A 15,883-nucleotide genomic window follows, 5' to 3' on the forward strand; every position below is an offset into this window, starting at 1 on the left:
AAAATGCTCTGAACTCTGTAAAAACCACTTTCTCCACATAAGCCTGTATCCAAATGTGTCGCTGTCAACCCAACATTCGAGTTGAAGCTTAGGCTGCTCTTCGAATTCGCGTCATAATGCGTTCTAATAATTCCTAATTCGCCATAGCAACTGAAATTTGATTCACGCATATTTATGCCTGCGCTGCAGACCGTTCGACGGCGTCGGCATGGGTGTGGCAGCCTTCAGCGAGCTGGGTCGTACGAAATCGTAGGATTTGTTCATTGAACGACAACAATTCACACGAATTAGTGGTTAAATCGTGCTATATCGTAGGACTTGTTCGTGCGTGACCCAACTCTCGTTCGGAAAACATCATGTTATTTCACAGCAGGTTACAATACAAGTAACGTTACATCTCGGTGAGTAGTGTATCATAATGTTCGATATAAAGTCTATATGTTCTTTATTAATCAGATTATTAATCGGCTCCTTAAAGAGATAGTTCACCCAAAAATGAAAATTACCCCATGATTTACTCACCCTCAAGCCATTCTGTGTATAACTTTCTTCTTTCAGACAAATACAATTGATTGTCCTGGCTAATCCAAGCATTATAATGGCGTAGTAGCCTAAATGGCAGGCCAAAATTTGAAGCTCAAAAAAGTTCATCCATCCATTATAAAAGTAATCCATACGGCTCCAAGGGGTTAATAAAGTCCTTCTGAAGCGAAGTGATGTGATACCCATATTTTACACATTATAAAGTAAAATATCTAGCTACCGCCAGACTGCTTTTTCGACCTTCAATTTACAAAGAAAGTGTAACACCTCTCACAGTTCAAAATGCTTACGCTACATCCTAGTCATACGTCGCACCAAGTTACGCTTTTTTCTTAAATTGAATACAGAAGATATTTTATTTTATAAAGTTTTAAATATGAATATTTTTCTTACACAAATGCCGTATGGAACCGTATGGAGTACTAATGCTTGGATTCCAGTACATTTTTTAATAATAACTCTGATTGAATTCGTCTGAAAGAAGAAAGTATATACTGTACCTAGGATGGCTTGAGGGTGAGTAAATCATAATTAACATTTTTGGCTGAACTATCCCTTTAATGTTCGTTGGATTATATTGGTCATCTCTACTGCTATTTTTTGTTCCAAATGGCTTTAACCCGTCACATATTACTAGCGAGGGTGATTAAACGCTAGCGTCTGCTTTCACGTAATGTGACATAGATCTTCGATCATTCTATCATATTCATATTGGTGGAATTAATAGTAGTGAATTGTGTTTCTTATAATGTATGTTCTCTAATTGCTGAATGAATTCATATAATTTTGTCTATTGTAGTACTTGCTTCCTCAGGATTTGATTATGATATTAAAATCTGGTCGCCCATGGAGGAGTTTCCATCATCAACAGAGTGTTGACAGAAAAGGTCTGTGCAATCATTTATCTAGCTTGTTAATTTGTTACCCTATTCTTCTCCAATGTTGTCTGCCATTATGTGTATGCATATAGATGGAGTGATTTGGCTTTCAAAGAGTTGTCTTTGTCTCCCTCTGCAGGTAATTCTGCATAATGAGCGGATGCTTGAAGAGACCACAAACACATGGCTGCATACTACTATATAGTAGACGAAAAACAGTAGGGTGAATTCTGGGTGATTGGGACACTTTTTGCCATTGAGATGACTTGGAAAAAGTGTACCAAGTGTACCTGAATTCACCCTATGTGACAAAAGAAGTATGTCCGAGTTCACAGTACTCATAAAAGAGTAGGCAAAAAGTCCCCGGGTGACCTAGTTCTTCCGGCGAGATTCTGAAGGGTGCATATGATGGACATTTTACTATCCCATGAGGCCACGGGAGAGGGTTTGTGAATGTCAGTGACGCGACACAACTGATGCTGGTTGGTCACATGATAAGCAACATGTTGAATGTAGTACGTCCAAATTACATTCATAATAACACAATCATTCTATATAGAACATACTTTTTTAGCGGTCGTAAAGTAATTACTTATTCAAAATAAGTACCTACTCAAGAGAGTCTGCGATTTCGGACACAGCCCATCAGTCCCAGCATCCTTCATGCTGAGAATGCTGGGGTGCTTCTCATTTCTTATTTGTGCATCCTTGTTTCCTTCCCTTGCTTCCTTCTTTGCTCCACCCCCTTAGGGGTAAATTATGAATTTTAATTTCTGAGTGAACTGTCCCTTTAAGTGCGGATTACATTGAAAAAAACAAACAAAGAAACACTGAAGACCCAGAGGAAACTCTGTCCCTTTTCTCCAAGACAGTTTTCTTTAGTTTGCACATTCTTCTTTCATGCTGCACCAACACTGGCTGAGATCCTCACAAATGTTCAGCAGAAACTAATCATCAGAAAACTTACTGGCCAGTGACCACTGTGACAAACAGACTTAGAAATAAAGTGCTGTTTATTATCAGAAAGACGGTTATGATATAAAAGACAATGGGTACTTTAAATGTTGATAAAAAAGAATACTAAATTACTAAATGTTTACACCTTAAAATGCAATACAAAGACCGCTATATTTCAAAAGATCATAAAATAATTTCCACCTAAATATCTGGGGTACCGGTATTTAAAGAATAAGACTTGGTATTATAAATATTTTACAACATTGTTTTTCACTGTAGAAATATTTAATATGAGCATTGTGTACTTGAATAGAAGACTAAATGGTGTCAATGTAGTTTTACAATGTTTTAAGCTCCACTTTGCACAAAGCTTTACACTCATAATAGATAGTGGTATATATATTTCGGCAGGTCTAAACATTATTCATGGATGTATTCAAACATGCAGTGCTGGCCACATCGTGACTTAGTATGACATGAAACTATGACATCATTCAATACACAATATTTTAAAAGCAGATAAATATGTAAACAGTTCTAAACACAAAAAAAACAAAAGATTATTTTTCCTTTGGGTCCCCTCCATCTCTACAAACACATTACACTTCAAACACTTTTACATAGCTCATTTATATTGAATAACGGGATCACTACAGTTAAAGCAGACTGGGGCTAGTTGTCACAAGGGCTCTATCTCAGTAACTGTAAGGGTTTTTGAGTCAGACATCTAGTTGCATAAATGCGTTTTTGCTGGTTTTACTTTTGAACTCATTACTCATGGTTTTACTCATAAACACCTTGTTCAAACTGTCTAAATTAGAATGTCTTTTTTGTGAATTATCTTAGGTAAATGTTAAAAGAAAGTATATTTTAACTGAAAGGTTGAACAGTTTTTATGACTATATATATATATATATTCAATTTCTATTTTGAAAAATATTCACTGGTGCAAAAAGTGTGATAACTAGCCCCAAGTATACAACTAGCCTTTACAATAAAAAAAATGTCCCCTTTTATTGGTTGGTATTGTAACTCCTTTTCAAGCAAGCTCTTTTCCTTAAAGAGCTTAAACTAACGTGTTTTGAGCTTTTGCTAGCAGTGCTACTGTGAATATGATGGTACCTTATGAGTCTATTGATAGTATATATGATAGTTATGAACCTTGGAGAGTTTTGGCCCCCAAAATACACAAAGTCAGAATATGTGCTTCATTGAGAACATTACAGACCAAAATCAGATATCACCCATATGCAGATTTATTTATGCACATATTTCCTCGATTTCATCCTCTTCACCCTTTTCATCGTTAACGATTCCCTCATCGATGCTCTCCAGACGGACCCTCTGGCTATCTGGGAAGAGCGAGCCACTCTGTGCGGGCTGAACTGATGAAATATTGTCAGTCAAAGACTCCATACCGAAGAGCAGAAGTTTGGCATCGCTCTCGATGGCTTTTGCCATACAGGACGCAAAGCTGTCAATCATTGGGTGTATCTCCGCCTTCACCAGGTGCTGAGACTCATCCTTACCTACTGGAAAACGAAGGAAATACAGAATTAGAAATAAATAATGATTGCATTATCAAATTACAACTGCAAGAGACATTCATGTGTAAACACAGATATTTTTTTGGCCCTTTTGTTTGATAGTAGCAATGAGAAATAGGACAGGAAAAGGTTTTGTCTTTTTTGTCATCTCATTTGCACAAAAACAGACTCGGTATTCCTCAAAATGAATAAAAACGGTGAAATACAATCAAACCGTCTCCATTGACTTTGTATTGCGTGAAGAGGCCTCCTTGTCATTTCTGACTTATAACAAAAAACAGAACAATGTCTAAAAGCTGATATGTGACAAGGCGTACAGCAAACAAGCTAAAAAACACAGAACCAAAAACCCAGAAGTTTTTATAAGCTGATGACCCCAAAAACGAACGTTCAAGGACACAAAAGTGGATATAGGTAATTGAGACTATTACACTTAAAATATTACTAAACTATTACACTGAGAACTACACCCACTAGAGGGGAACGTAATCAGTGACAGGAAATCTAATATATAAAACTGACATTTGGATATTTGATTTAACAGTGACAACATGTTTTCTGCACACATAGGCATACTGAGTGTCAGGATCCCAAAATGTACCCATTCTTCCTGCTGATGCTTCACGTCTTATTGCCTGTATCCACTTTTTTTGGGGGTCGACAACTTATAAACCCTTAGCTCTGTGTTTTTTTGCTTGTTTGCTGTACACCATGTCACATATCAACTTTCAGACATTGTTTTATTTATCATATTTATGTTGTTTTATTTTTGTAATGTGCTTTTGTTAATTCATGTTATAATATTGTTTTGAACTGCTTGTTATTTACAATGGTTACTATTAACTGTTAATTGTTTTTTTTTGTTTTTTTCGGTTGAATTGTATTAAATCCAGACCAAAAATCCCAATAATCAAACTAAATCATAATAATTATTAATGTTAATAATAATATAGGGAGCCCACAACAACAGCAACAACAAAAACATTCAAAAATGTATTGTCCCTGTTTTTTTTAATAAAAGGATAATAACAAATAAGATTTTTGTGATATTTTGACCACTCAAATAGGAAATATCCCCGGTTTCCATTTCAGAAATCTGGTCACCTTACCTTATTGCATATGAAGGAGTTTCCGGCTGCATCTGTGTTCTTTAATTTGCGTGTCAACAGTAGATCCCGTGCATACCATAACTTTCCGCTCCCATCTGCGCTTTTTTGGAATTGCGCTCTTACGCAAATTTGCCCTGTTTAGTAAATCTGGCCCTATAACGGCTAATGTTGCCCACAACCCATTGCACTTTGGAGGAGGATTCGGTTCAGAACTACAAACGCAAATAAATAAAGTGTTAATTTTTTTTTTTTTAAATGGCGGGTGTGTGTGAACGAAGGTTAAGTAGAGAGGTTTAGATAAAGGAATTTGAGACCAACGACTGGCAGATTAACATGTTGCTACTTTTCTCTCAAATACGGTAGGAAATTAAATGAAATGAGAAGATGATTGACAGGCCAGTTTCCTGTGACAGTAACTATGAGACAGAGTCTCATTTAAAAGACGCAATTTAATGACGTGATAATATGTCCCAAAATTCGCAACACTCAAAAGTATGTACTTTTTCTTCACAAAAAGAGTACATACTTTTAGGGCGTAGTATAAGTAGGCGAATTGGGATGCAGCATATGTATTTTCTGGCTGCGTCAGAAATAATGAATTACTTCATGACCGTTGAAAAAGTACATTACATATAGTATGAATGTAATCTGAATGTACTACATTCGCCATGTTGTCATTATCAGTTACGTTGCTTCACTGCCATTCATAAATCCTCTCCCATGACCTCATGGGATAGTAAAGTGTCCATTGTATGCGCACGTCAGAAGTAGGCCATCCGGGTAATATTTGCCTACTCTTTTATGAGTACTATTAATTTGAACATACTTCTTTTGTCTAATACTATATAGTACTAAATATGCGACTTTGGATAATTTTTTGTTTGTTTGTTTATAAAAGCAAGCAAGCCCAGCCCAGGTGAGAAAAAGTAACACAAAAGTAACAACGCATCAGTTTATACATAAAGTAACTACAATGCAATTAGGTGTCGATTGCGCTTAGCTTGAATCAAACCTGGAAAAAAGAGGTAGTAGACTATACCTTTAGACTGCTGATCCACCTGGTCCTCAAACATTACTGAACTCCTGCGCTTGTTGAATAAAGCACTGTAGTGTGAGCTTTCTGCTTCCTCAGAACAGTTATCCAGCAACATGATATCTGTACCTGCAGAGTAACAGTCACAAAACAAAACAAAACACTTTAGTTAACAATAAATGAGTTTATTATTATTTTTATTTAAATTAATACTTTATTGCTTTGTTTAAATCCAGCAATGATGCAATCAATTGATCAAAAGCCACTGAAAAGACATTTATAATATTAAACAAATTCTATGTATCATGGTATTTCACATTTATTACTGTATATTTATTCAAATAAATGCAGTCTTGGTGACCATTAGAGACTTCTATTGAATGGGTTTGCAAGTATACAGTTTAATCTACACACACCTGAGTCCTGGGAAAAACTGAAGCCAGTGTCTCCTGTGCTACTACCAGCACCTAAAAGCTGGCCTCCACCAGCCAACATGGCCGTCAGGTGTGGAGACATACCAAGATCTGCAACAGAAAGATGTTGATTAAAGGCAGGACACAGTATTTGCAGGATAAATGTGTGGCAGATTTGGAAGGACATGGAACGGGTTAGTAAATGGTGACACATTTTTATTTATTTTTGAAGTGAACAATTCCTTTAAGGCAGTGGTTCTCAAACAGGAGGCCGGGGCAAAGTATTTAAATTAATATATTATTATTAATATAAAAAAAACGATTCTAAATTAAAATGCTAGAAAACACATAAAATGAAGATCCTGAAATCATATTTCTTGAAAATTTTGGAATTATGAATTGTGGTAAATTTAATTGAATGTGTCGACGCCCACAGTTTCTGACAAAAAATAAAACGTTATATACACTCACCTAAAGGATTATTAGGAACACCATACTAATACTGTGTTTGACCCCCTTTCGCCTTCAGAACTGCCTTAATTCTACGTGGCATTGATTCAACAAGGTGCTGAAAGCATTCTTTAGAAATGTTGGCCCATATTGATAGGATAGCATCTTGCAGTTGATGGAGATTTGTGGGATGCACATCCAGGGCATGAAGCTCCCGTTCCACCACATCCCAAAGTTGCTCTATTGGGTTGAGATCTGGTGACTGTGGGGGCCATTTTAGTACAGTGAACTCATTGTCATGTTCAAGAAACCAATTTGAAATGATTCGAGCTTTGTGACATGGTGCATTATCCTGCTGGAAGTAGCCATCAGAGGATGGGTACATGGTGGTCATAAAGGGATGGACATGGTCAGAAACAATGCTCAGGTAGGCCGTGGCATTTAAACGATGCCCAATTGGCACTAAGGGGCCTAAAGTGTGCCAAGAAAACATCCCCCACACCATTAAACCACCACCACCAGCCTGCACAGTGGTAACAAGGCATGATGGATCCATGTTCTCATTCTGTTTACGCCAAATTCTGACTCTACCATCTGAATATCTCAACAGAAATCGAGACTCATCAGACCAGGCAACATTTTTCCAGTCTTCAACTGTCCAATTTTGGTGAGCTCGTGCAAATTGTAGCCCCTTTTTCCTATTTGTAGTGGAGATGAGTGGTACCCGGTGGGGTCTTCTGCTGTTGTAGCCCATCCGCCTCAAGGTTGTGCGTGTTGTGGCTTCACAAATGCCACGACCATGCCACGCTCAAAACTGCTTAAATAACCTTTCTTTCCCATTCTGACATTCCGTTTGGAGTTCAGGAGATTGTCTTGACCAGGACCACACCCCTAAATGCATTGAAGCAACTGCCATGTGATTGGTTGATTAGATAATTGCATTAATGAGAAATTGACCTGGTGTTCCTAATAATCCTTTAGGTGAGTGTATATATATAATCATAGATAGATGATAGATAGATAGATTGATTGATTGATTTTGAGGGGAACGTTTACATTTTGTTAAGTTAATCACTATCATTTCCCTCCAATTTTAGGGATAAATTATGGGAAGTGATAGATTTAGGGGTAGGGATAGGGTTAGAACAACATTTTCAGACATAAATGTTGTTCCACTAATCAAAGTACCACTAATCAGCCTAGCGCATATTAAAATGTGCCAAATGGATTTGATTAGTAACATCATAGCCCCACAAAACAACACATGATCATGACTTTATGTAACATTCACCTGTGATTCGGTTGGAGATGCTAAAGAGGCGGGACTTCCTGTGGCGACTAATGAATGATTCCCGGTAGTGGCGGTCACCACAGCACATGCCAAGCAGCTCCTTCCTTACAGTTTTATTCCACAGCCCGTATATGAGAGGATGACAGGCAGCACTGACAAACGACAGCCAGGTCACCATGGTCTCCAGTCCAGATGACACACTTCCTCGCCCCCATAACGCCTCGGTGCAGATCACTACCACATACGGCCCCCATGTCATCAAGAAGGTGCCGACCACCACCAAAATGGTGACCAAGGCTTTACACTGGCTGCCAGCGTAGATCAAACCTCTACGACTCCCGATGGAAGAAACCGAGTTTTTTCGTCCGTTCCTGTTGGATGACCCTGGCACTTGAACTACCACAACCGTCCCGCAGTGCACCTTGCGAGCTTTGTGCCGTGCCACACGAAAGATGAAGCCGTAGCACACCAGCATGGCAAACAGTGGAATCAGGCAGCACCACGCAACCCAGAATGCAGTGTAGCCAACTTCACGATACCAGGCCACAGTGCATGTCTTCTTGAAATGGTCAAACTCAAATGTAGACCAGCCGAACAGAGGAGGCAGGCAACCCACCAGAGAATGCAGCCACAGGTAGACAATGGCCACTGCTGCACGATTACCGGTGATCTTGATAGGGTAGACCATCGGAAACAGCACAGCATAGTACCTGACAGAACACAAAAAGTGGTTAGTCGAGTTTTAGATGTTGATATGTTCTAACTCTGACCTTAAAGGGACAGTTCATTATGTCAATATCAACAAGCTTTGGCATTTGCATGTGTTGTGATCGGTGTCATTGATGTCAAACCTGCTGGATGCATCTAAAACAGGGGTTCTCAAAATTTTGGACTCAAAGGCAACAATAATTGATGTTCCCCCTTAATATAGGCTAATATACACTATACTGCCAAAAGTTTTGGGACGCCTGCCTTTACATGCACATGAACTTTAATGACATCCCATTCTTAATCCGTAATGTTTAATATGGAGTTGGCCCACCCTTTGCAGCTATAACAGCTTCAACTATTCTGGGAAGGCTTTCCACAAGGTTTAGGAGTGTGTTTATGGGAATTTTTGAGAAGCGCATTTGTGAGGTCAGGCACTGATGTTGGACGAGAAGGCCTGGCTCGCAGTCGCCGCTCTAATTCATCCCAAAGGTGTTCTTTCGGGTTGAGGTCAGGCCAGTCAAGTTCCTCCACACCAAACTTGCTCATCCATGTCTTTATGGATCTTGCTTTGTGCACCGGTGCGCAGTCATGTTGGAACAGGAAGGGGCCATCCCCAAACTGTTCCCACAAAGTTGGGAGCATGAAATTGTCCAAAATGTCTTGGTACGCTGACGCATTAAGAGTAAGGGGCCAAGCCCAACCCCTGACAAACAACCCCACACCATAATCCCCCTCCACCAAACTTTACACTTGGCACAATGCAGTCAGGCAACTAAAAACGACTCCTCAAAAACTTGATATTTATAAGTGAACAATAAAATTAATATATATGATGATTATATATATAATAAAAAATATTACACATTTTATTTGGAAATAATGATTAGACTAAGACTAACATGTATTCAATGAACTTTTATAAAACCCCAAATCAGAAAAAGTTGGGACAGTATGGAAAACGCAAATAAAAAAAGAAGAAGTGATTTCTAAATTTACTTTGACTTGTATTTCATTGCAGACAATATGAACACAAAATATTTCATGTTTTGTCTGGTCAACTTCATGTCATTTGTAAATATGCATCCTTTCCTGTCATTCAGACCTGCAACACATTTCAAAAAAAGTTGGGACAGTAAAGCATTTACCACTTTGTAATGTTGCCATTCCTTTTCACAACACTTAAAAGATGTTTAGGGACTGAAGACACCAAGTGATGAAGTGTTTCAGGTGTAATTTTGTCCCATTCTTCCTGCAAACAAGTCTTAAGGTGGACAACAGTACGGGGTCTTCGTTGTCGCATTTTGCGCTTCAAAATGCGCCACACATTCTCTATTGGAGACAGGTCGGGACTGCAGGCAGGCCAGTCAAGTACCCGTACCCTCCTCCTCCGCAGCCAGGACTTTGTAATGTGTGCAGAATGTGGTTTTGCATTGTCTTGTTGAAATATGCATGGACGTCCCTGGAAAAGATGTCTTCTTGAAGGCAGCATATTATGCTCCAAATTCCTATGTACTTTTCAGCATTAATGGTGCCTTCACAGAAGTGCAAGTTACCTTTGCCAAGGGCACTGACACAACCCCATACCATGACAGACCCTGGCTTTTGGACTTGTTGCTGGTAACAGTCTGGATGATCCTTTTCTTCTTTGGTCCGGAGCACACGGCGTCCATTCCTCCCAAAAAATACCTGAAATACTGATTCATCTGACCACAGTACACGTTTCCACTGTGTGATGGTCCATCCCAGATGCCTCCGAGCCCAGAGAAGTCGACGGCGCTTCTGGACACTGTTAACATAGGGCTTCCTTTTGGCACAGTACAGTTTTAACTGGCATTTGTGGATGTAACTACGTATTGTGGTACTTGACAAAGGTTTGCCAAAGTAGTCCTGAGCCCATGTGGTGATATCGCTTATAGATGAATGACGATTCTTGATGCAGTGCCGCCGGTTGTTCAGCTTAGGCTTGCGCCCTTGTCCTTTACGCACTGAAATTCCTCCAGATTCCTTGAATCTTTTAATTATGTTATGCACTGTTGAATGTGAAATATCCAAATCTCTTCCTATCTTTCTTTGAGGAACATTGTTTTTAAACATTTCAATTAATTTTCTCACGTATTTGTTGGCAAACTGGTGATCCTCGGCCCATCTTTGCTCCTAAAGGATTAGACCTTTCTTGGATGCTGCTTTTGTACCAAATCATAATTACAATCATCTGTTGGCATCACCTGTTTCAAATCACATCATTATTTAACCATTTTACCTCATTACTAGCCCTAAATTGCTCCTGTCCCAACTTTTTTTGAAATGTGTTGCAGGTCTGAATGACAGGAAAGGATGCATATTTACAAATGACATGAAGTTGACCAGACAAAACATGAAATATTTTGTGTTCATATTGTCTGCAATGAAATACAAGTCAAAGTAAATTTAGAAATCACTTCTTTTTTTTAAATTTGCGTTTTCCATCCTGTCCCAACTTTTTCTGATTTGGGGTTGTAGTCATAAAAGGTAATTTAGGTTCGGACAACATGAGATCATGAGGTTGAATAAATGAGCTGATTGTCACGTGTTGTTCTGTTTTGGTTTGGTTCTAGTTCCTGTACCTGTTTCCTTTGTTCCCATTTTCCCACCACTAGTTAGTTTCCTTGGTTATTGATTATGTAACGCACCTGTTTCAGTTTCTGTTGATTAACCTCCCTTGCATATTTAAGCCTTCAGTTCTTACAGTTCTTTGTTCGGTGTTGATTGTTGTGCAAGTTGGTTGTGTTATTTTTGCTGTATCTATTTACAAATGATCTCCTACATGCCATTGTGTGAATTTATGATTGAAGACTATTTATTTGATATTCCTGTGTCGTGCAATTATTGCAGCCACCAGATTAGTATTAGATCAGATACTATTCATATTGTTTAAAAATCGTGTTTTAGTATGTTTTCACATTTTTTTGTCCGATCCACTCATGCGAAGCAAGCGTAAAAATCAAGGCAGCAGGGGTCAACAAACCAGACAACAATGCAACCATTCATTGAAAAGATTTCATGTAGAACAATGAGAGTTGTTGGATAGTTGGTTGGATAGTGTTTGGCTCGTTTGAGTACCAAAGATGAGTTTGCAATGTATGATAAAAAGACATTAACTTTCTAATATTCCTTACCTGTCAATGGCAATGGCTCCCAACGTGAGCATGCTGGCAGAGCTGATGAGCAGATATAACAGTGCTGTGAAGTTGCACCATACAACACCGAACAGCCATTCTCCATTAAGAGAGCTGGCAACGACAAATGGCATCACCAGTACCGACAACAGGAGGTTGGAAAATGTCAGGCTGAAGACAAACTTATTGCTTGGTGTCAAGAGGTAGGGCTTCCGATAAAGGGTCAACACAACAAGCAAATTGCCCAGACAGACAAACAAGGCAATGGCTAATATGACAACAGACTCCACGATCCAAGCCCAGCTGTTTCCCACATCTGTGCCGTTCCCTGGTAAGGTTTCATTGCCGCTGGTGTTCATGATAAGGACGCTACATCATCCAAACGCAGACCAAGGATATGTTTGCAGAGATCCATAGATCCATCGCTTGATCATCTCACCAAGATGTCTTAGAAAATTAAAAAAAGAGAGTTGATTATTATTGTTGAAGGAAATGTTCATCCAAAAATGAAAGTGAACTTTCTCATGCTATTAAAAATGTATTTTGTGTGGAACACACAAAGAGATATTTTGCAGAATGTCCAAGTTGCTCCCATCAACACAATGAAATTTAATGGCGACTGAAGCTCTCAAGCAAAAGAAAAAAAAGGGAAAACCACCATAACATTTTATTTTTATGCACTATATCCCAAGGCTAAGGCTGCAACAAATAATTGATAAAAATGAATTTGATTGCTAATTAATTGTGCCTGCATGCTGTGCATGGAAAATATCTGCCAGTCACATCACTAGTAGTGAATAATGTATTTCTATGGGCAAAACACATATCTCCATTTTGCGTAAAGGCTCGTCCTGACAGCAAGCAAGTCTCTGTTAAACTTCACAGACTTCAGTTAAGGAGCAATAGAAAGGGAGCACAATAATTATCAGTAAAATATAGGCCTGCATTTTGCTGCATTAAATATTTTGTTGGAAGCTAAATGTAGGTTTAAAACGTAAAAGTAACCGTTTTTATGAGAGCAGCAAGAGTGAAGGAGCTATTGTAATTGGGTATAAATGTAAAATAATTCATTCAGATGAGTGAATATTTAGTGTGTGCTTTTGTTTTTCTTTATCGCTGTGGGCAAGTTTTAGAATGTAATGTTGAACACTTTTTTGCTCATAATATATAGAATAGTGTTCACTATATTTGTTTTCATAGCCTTGAATTTGTCAGTCCCCATTGTTGTATGGACAACAGCAGCTTGAACATGCTGCAAAATATTGCAGGGGAAAAATCATCCAGGTTTGGAACAATACAAGGGGGGACTATATTCATTGTTCAGTGAACTATTCTTCAATTTTACATACATAATTGCTAAATCCAGTGCAAATGTAAGTGCTAAGGTACAAAATAACAACTTCCAGCAATCTATTATTACAGCTGAACATGGACCAGATGGCAAAAGGTAATAAAGTATTACCAGCAAAAAAAAAGCCCTTGTTATTACGCTATATCACAGTTGTCCCATGCAACAAATCTGAACATTTTACAATTAAATCAAAGTGAATTTGACTTTTAAATATTTAATTATGTGCATGCAACTCTTTAGAAGTTTAGTTTGATATGACCTCATTACGTTTTAACTGATGATGTATTAAACTCCAAACTGTATACCAACAACAAAAAAACTTTTGTAAAGTTTTGTTTTTAGAATGATGATATAATTTGTTAAGTTTAATCAATACAGTATAGATAAACAAATATCTAACACTATTGATTGAACAAAGACCACTATTTTAACGCAACTTCCAATGTTAGTACGAAAAAGTTTACTTCGGAGGGATATTATTTTAATGGCAAGTACTGGCCAACTCACCTCGCTGCTTTAGATGGTATTAAATCTCGCTTTAAAGAAGTAGATGCGTCGTATCGTGACTTTATTTACAGCTTGACGCTGTGATGAGATTCACAGAAACTAGCACCGCAATGGCGGCGAGTGTCTCCCCGTCTCTCCGGGTCTCAGTGTGGGTCTGTGTGTGGTCTGTCTTACGCTGGTGGCTCTGTCTACACAAGTAAAGAAGCTCAGCTGCAACTTAGACAGTTTAAAGTCGAATGTATCACCGAAACGTACGGTTAAATATTATGGTTATGTGATACACATAAATATACTTTACTAACAGTTAAACGTAATAGTTTACTATTTACAAATGTGTTCATATGACACACGTCTCGGTGACAAGGCAGTGGAGTGGGCTTAGATAATAGATATAAAAAGAGTAGTGCACGTTTAACTTTGATTTGCAATTCTGTATTATTTCCGTTCTTCTGGAATGGAATTCACTTTTGGACCACCAAAGACGATTAAAGATTCCCGCAGGTGACGTTACCAAAGTCACGTGACTACGATTGGCCAATAAACGTTGCGCAAACGCCCTCTCTGTTGGAACCACGGAACCACGAGCACAATATCGAAATTGAAAGACTCTCCACGTCGCCTATCGCGATGACAAGTCATCAAAGAGCAAATAATAAAGGCAATAACAAACAACACATTTGTACAAAGTTCACTGCAGTCATAATGTATGGGCTCAAGTTTCATGAGCTTGATTTATCATTCAAAATGTCTCGTCCCTCATGAGCATGATTAAACAAATAATTGTTTTTTGTAATTAATGTCCTAGTTATTAATATACGATTGTTTATTCATACAATACAATGGCAGAAGAACAATTTTGATTTATTTGTGTATTACAAAATTACTTAATTGTGAATTTTAATCAGTTTTCTACTTCTCAAATGTTTATTTCTATTTGCCTGAAATAAAATCCACAACACATTTATGGAAATCAAATATATCCTCCTGGGACCCAGAAAAAAAGTGTTTTGAATTTAGTATTTTTTCATGTCATTACATTGTTTAGAGCATAAGAAACAAATGGAAAAAACATTTTTGAAAAATTATATTTTATTCATATGTTATGAGATGTCCTGTGAAATGACATGTATAGGCAAAAACAATGGGATTTATTTTTAATTCACCAATACATTTTTAGGTTTCACAATTTTTTTAAAACAAACTTTGTTTAAAGATGATTCTGAACTATGTTATGAAAGATATAGCTAATGAAATGCATTGATATACCATTTTACTTTTATGAAATATGTGGGTAAAATGGCCATACTTGGATTTTCCCATTCAATACAATGTATCTATACACTGCATCTAATCTGCATATTAATGTGTTCTTGGTGCAACATGTAATGAAAAAATAAGTGTAATAATGGGAGTAATAATTGGCAACATTTTCAAAATAATATCTAATATTTCATAGGAATATTGATATGTACTTTCTTTCCCTATTCACTTGTTATGTCTCCAAAATGCCTGATAAACATGATTTAAGTCTTGGCGTCCACTACAGTGGTCATTTATGAAATCAATGCCCTGTTTTGTAACAGAAAGTCATATTTTGATTAGAAACCCCATAACATTTTCCTGAGATGTTGATTTTTAACAAACAATTTGAAAATTAATCCGATTTAAATTATAATTTAAAAATATTATCATATTTCCATAAGAGAGCAAAACATTAATGTCAGCCATTTTTAAAGACCAAGAAGAAGTTGTTGTCCTGGAGAAACCTCCAAACATTTGGTATCTCTGCAAAGCCCCGAATGTGCTCTTTACAGGACATCCAGACTGTGACATGTTAGGATGTCAGAGAAATTCACTCAAATATAATGTCCACTACAGTGGACAAAAGTCTATTCGTGGGTCCCAGGAGGATACAGAATTTGAGATGCTTTGCTTGTC

At 37.7% G+C, this 15,883-nt stretch overlaps 1 protein-coding gene across 1 annotated transcript; it reads right to left on the reverse strand.

Annotated features, from left to right (window-relative positions):
* Positions 1-2,417: 2,417 nt before the first annotated feature.
* gpr161a (G protein-coupled receptor 161a) lies at positions 2,418-14,107 on the reverse strand. Its single transcript, XM_079840164.1, has 6 exons — positions 13,946-14,107; positions 12,088-12,534; positions 8,222-8,931; positions 6,484-6,591; positions 6,074-6,196; positions 2,418-3,910 (listed from the first exon to the last, which is right to left on the reverse strand). Exons 2-6 carry the CDS (start codon positions 12,444-12,446, stop codon positions 3,639-3,641), a joined length of 1,572 nt encoding a protein of 523 aa, XP_079696290.1. The 5' UTR covers positions 12,447-12,534; positions 13,946-14,107; the 3' UTR covers positions 2,418-3,638.
* Positions 14,108-15,883: the final 1,776 nt, after the last annotated feature.

Source organism: Gobio gobio (genome assembly GCF_949357685.1).
Source record: "Gobio gobio genome assembly, chromosome: 17".
NCBI lineage: Eukaryota > Metazoa > Chordata > Actinopteri > Cypriniformes > Gobionidae > Gobio > Gobio gobio.

What these genes read in the sequence shown, in the direction of transcription:
- gpr161a (XM_079840164.1), bottom strand. Translation starts at nt 12,446, where the DNA reads ATGAACACCAGCGGCAATGAAACCTTACCAGGGAACGGCACAGATGTG. An exon ending in GGAGCCATTGCCATTGACAG is followed by an intron (nt 8,932 to 12,087) that starts GTAAGGAATATT and finishes GTGTTCTGTCAG; the next exon opens with GTACTATGCTGTGCTGTTTC. An exon ending in CATCTCCAACCGAATCACAG is followed by an intron (nt 6,592 to 8,221) that starts GTGAATGTTACA and finishes TTTCTGTTGCAG; the next exon opens with ATCTTGGTATGTCTCCACAC.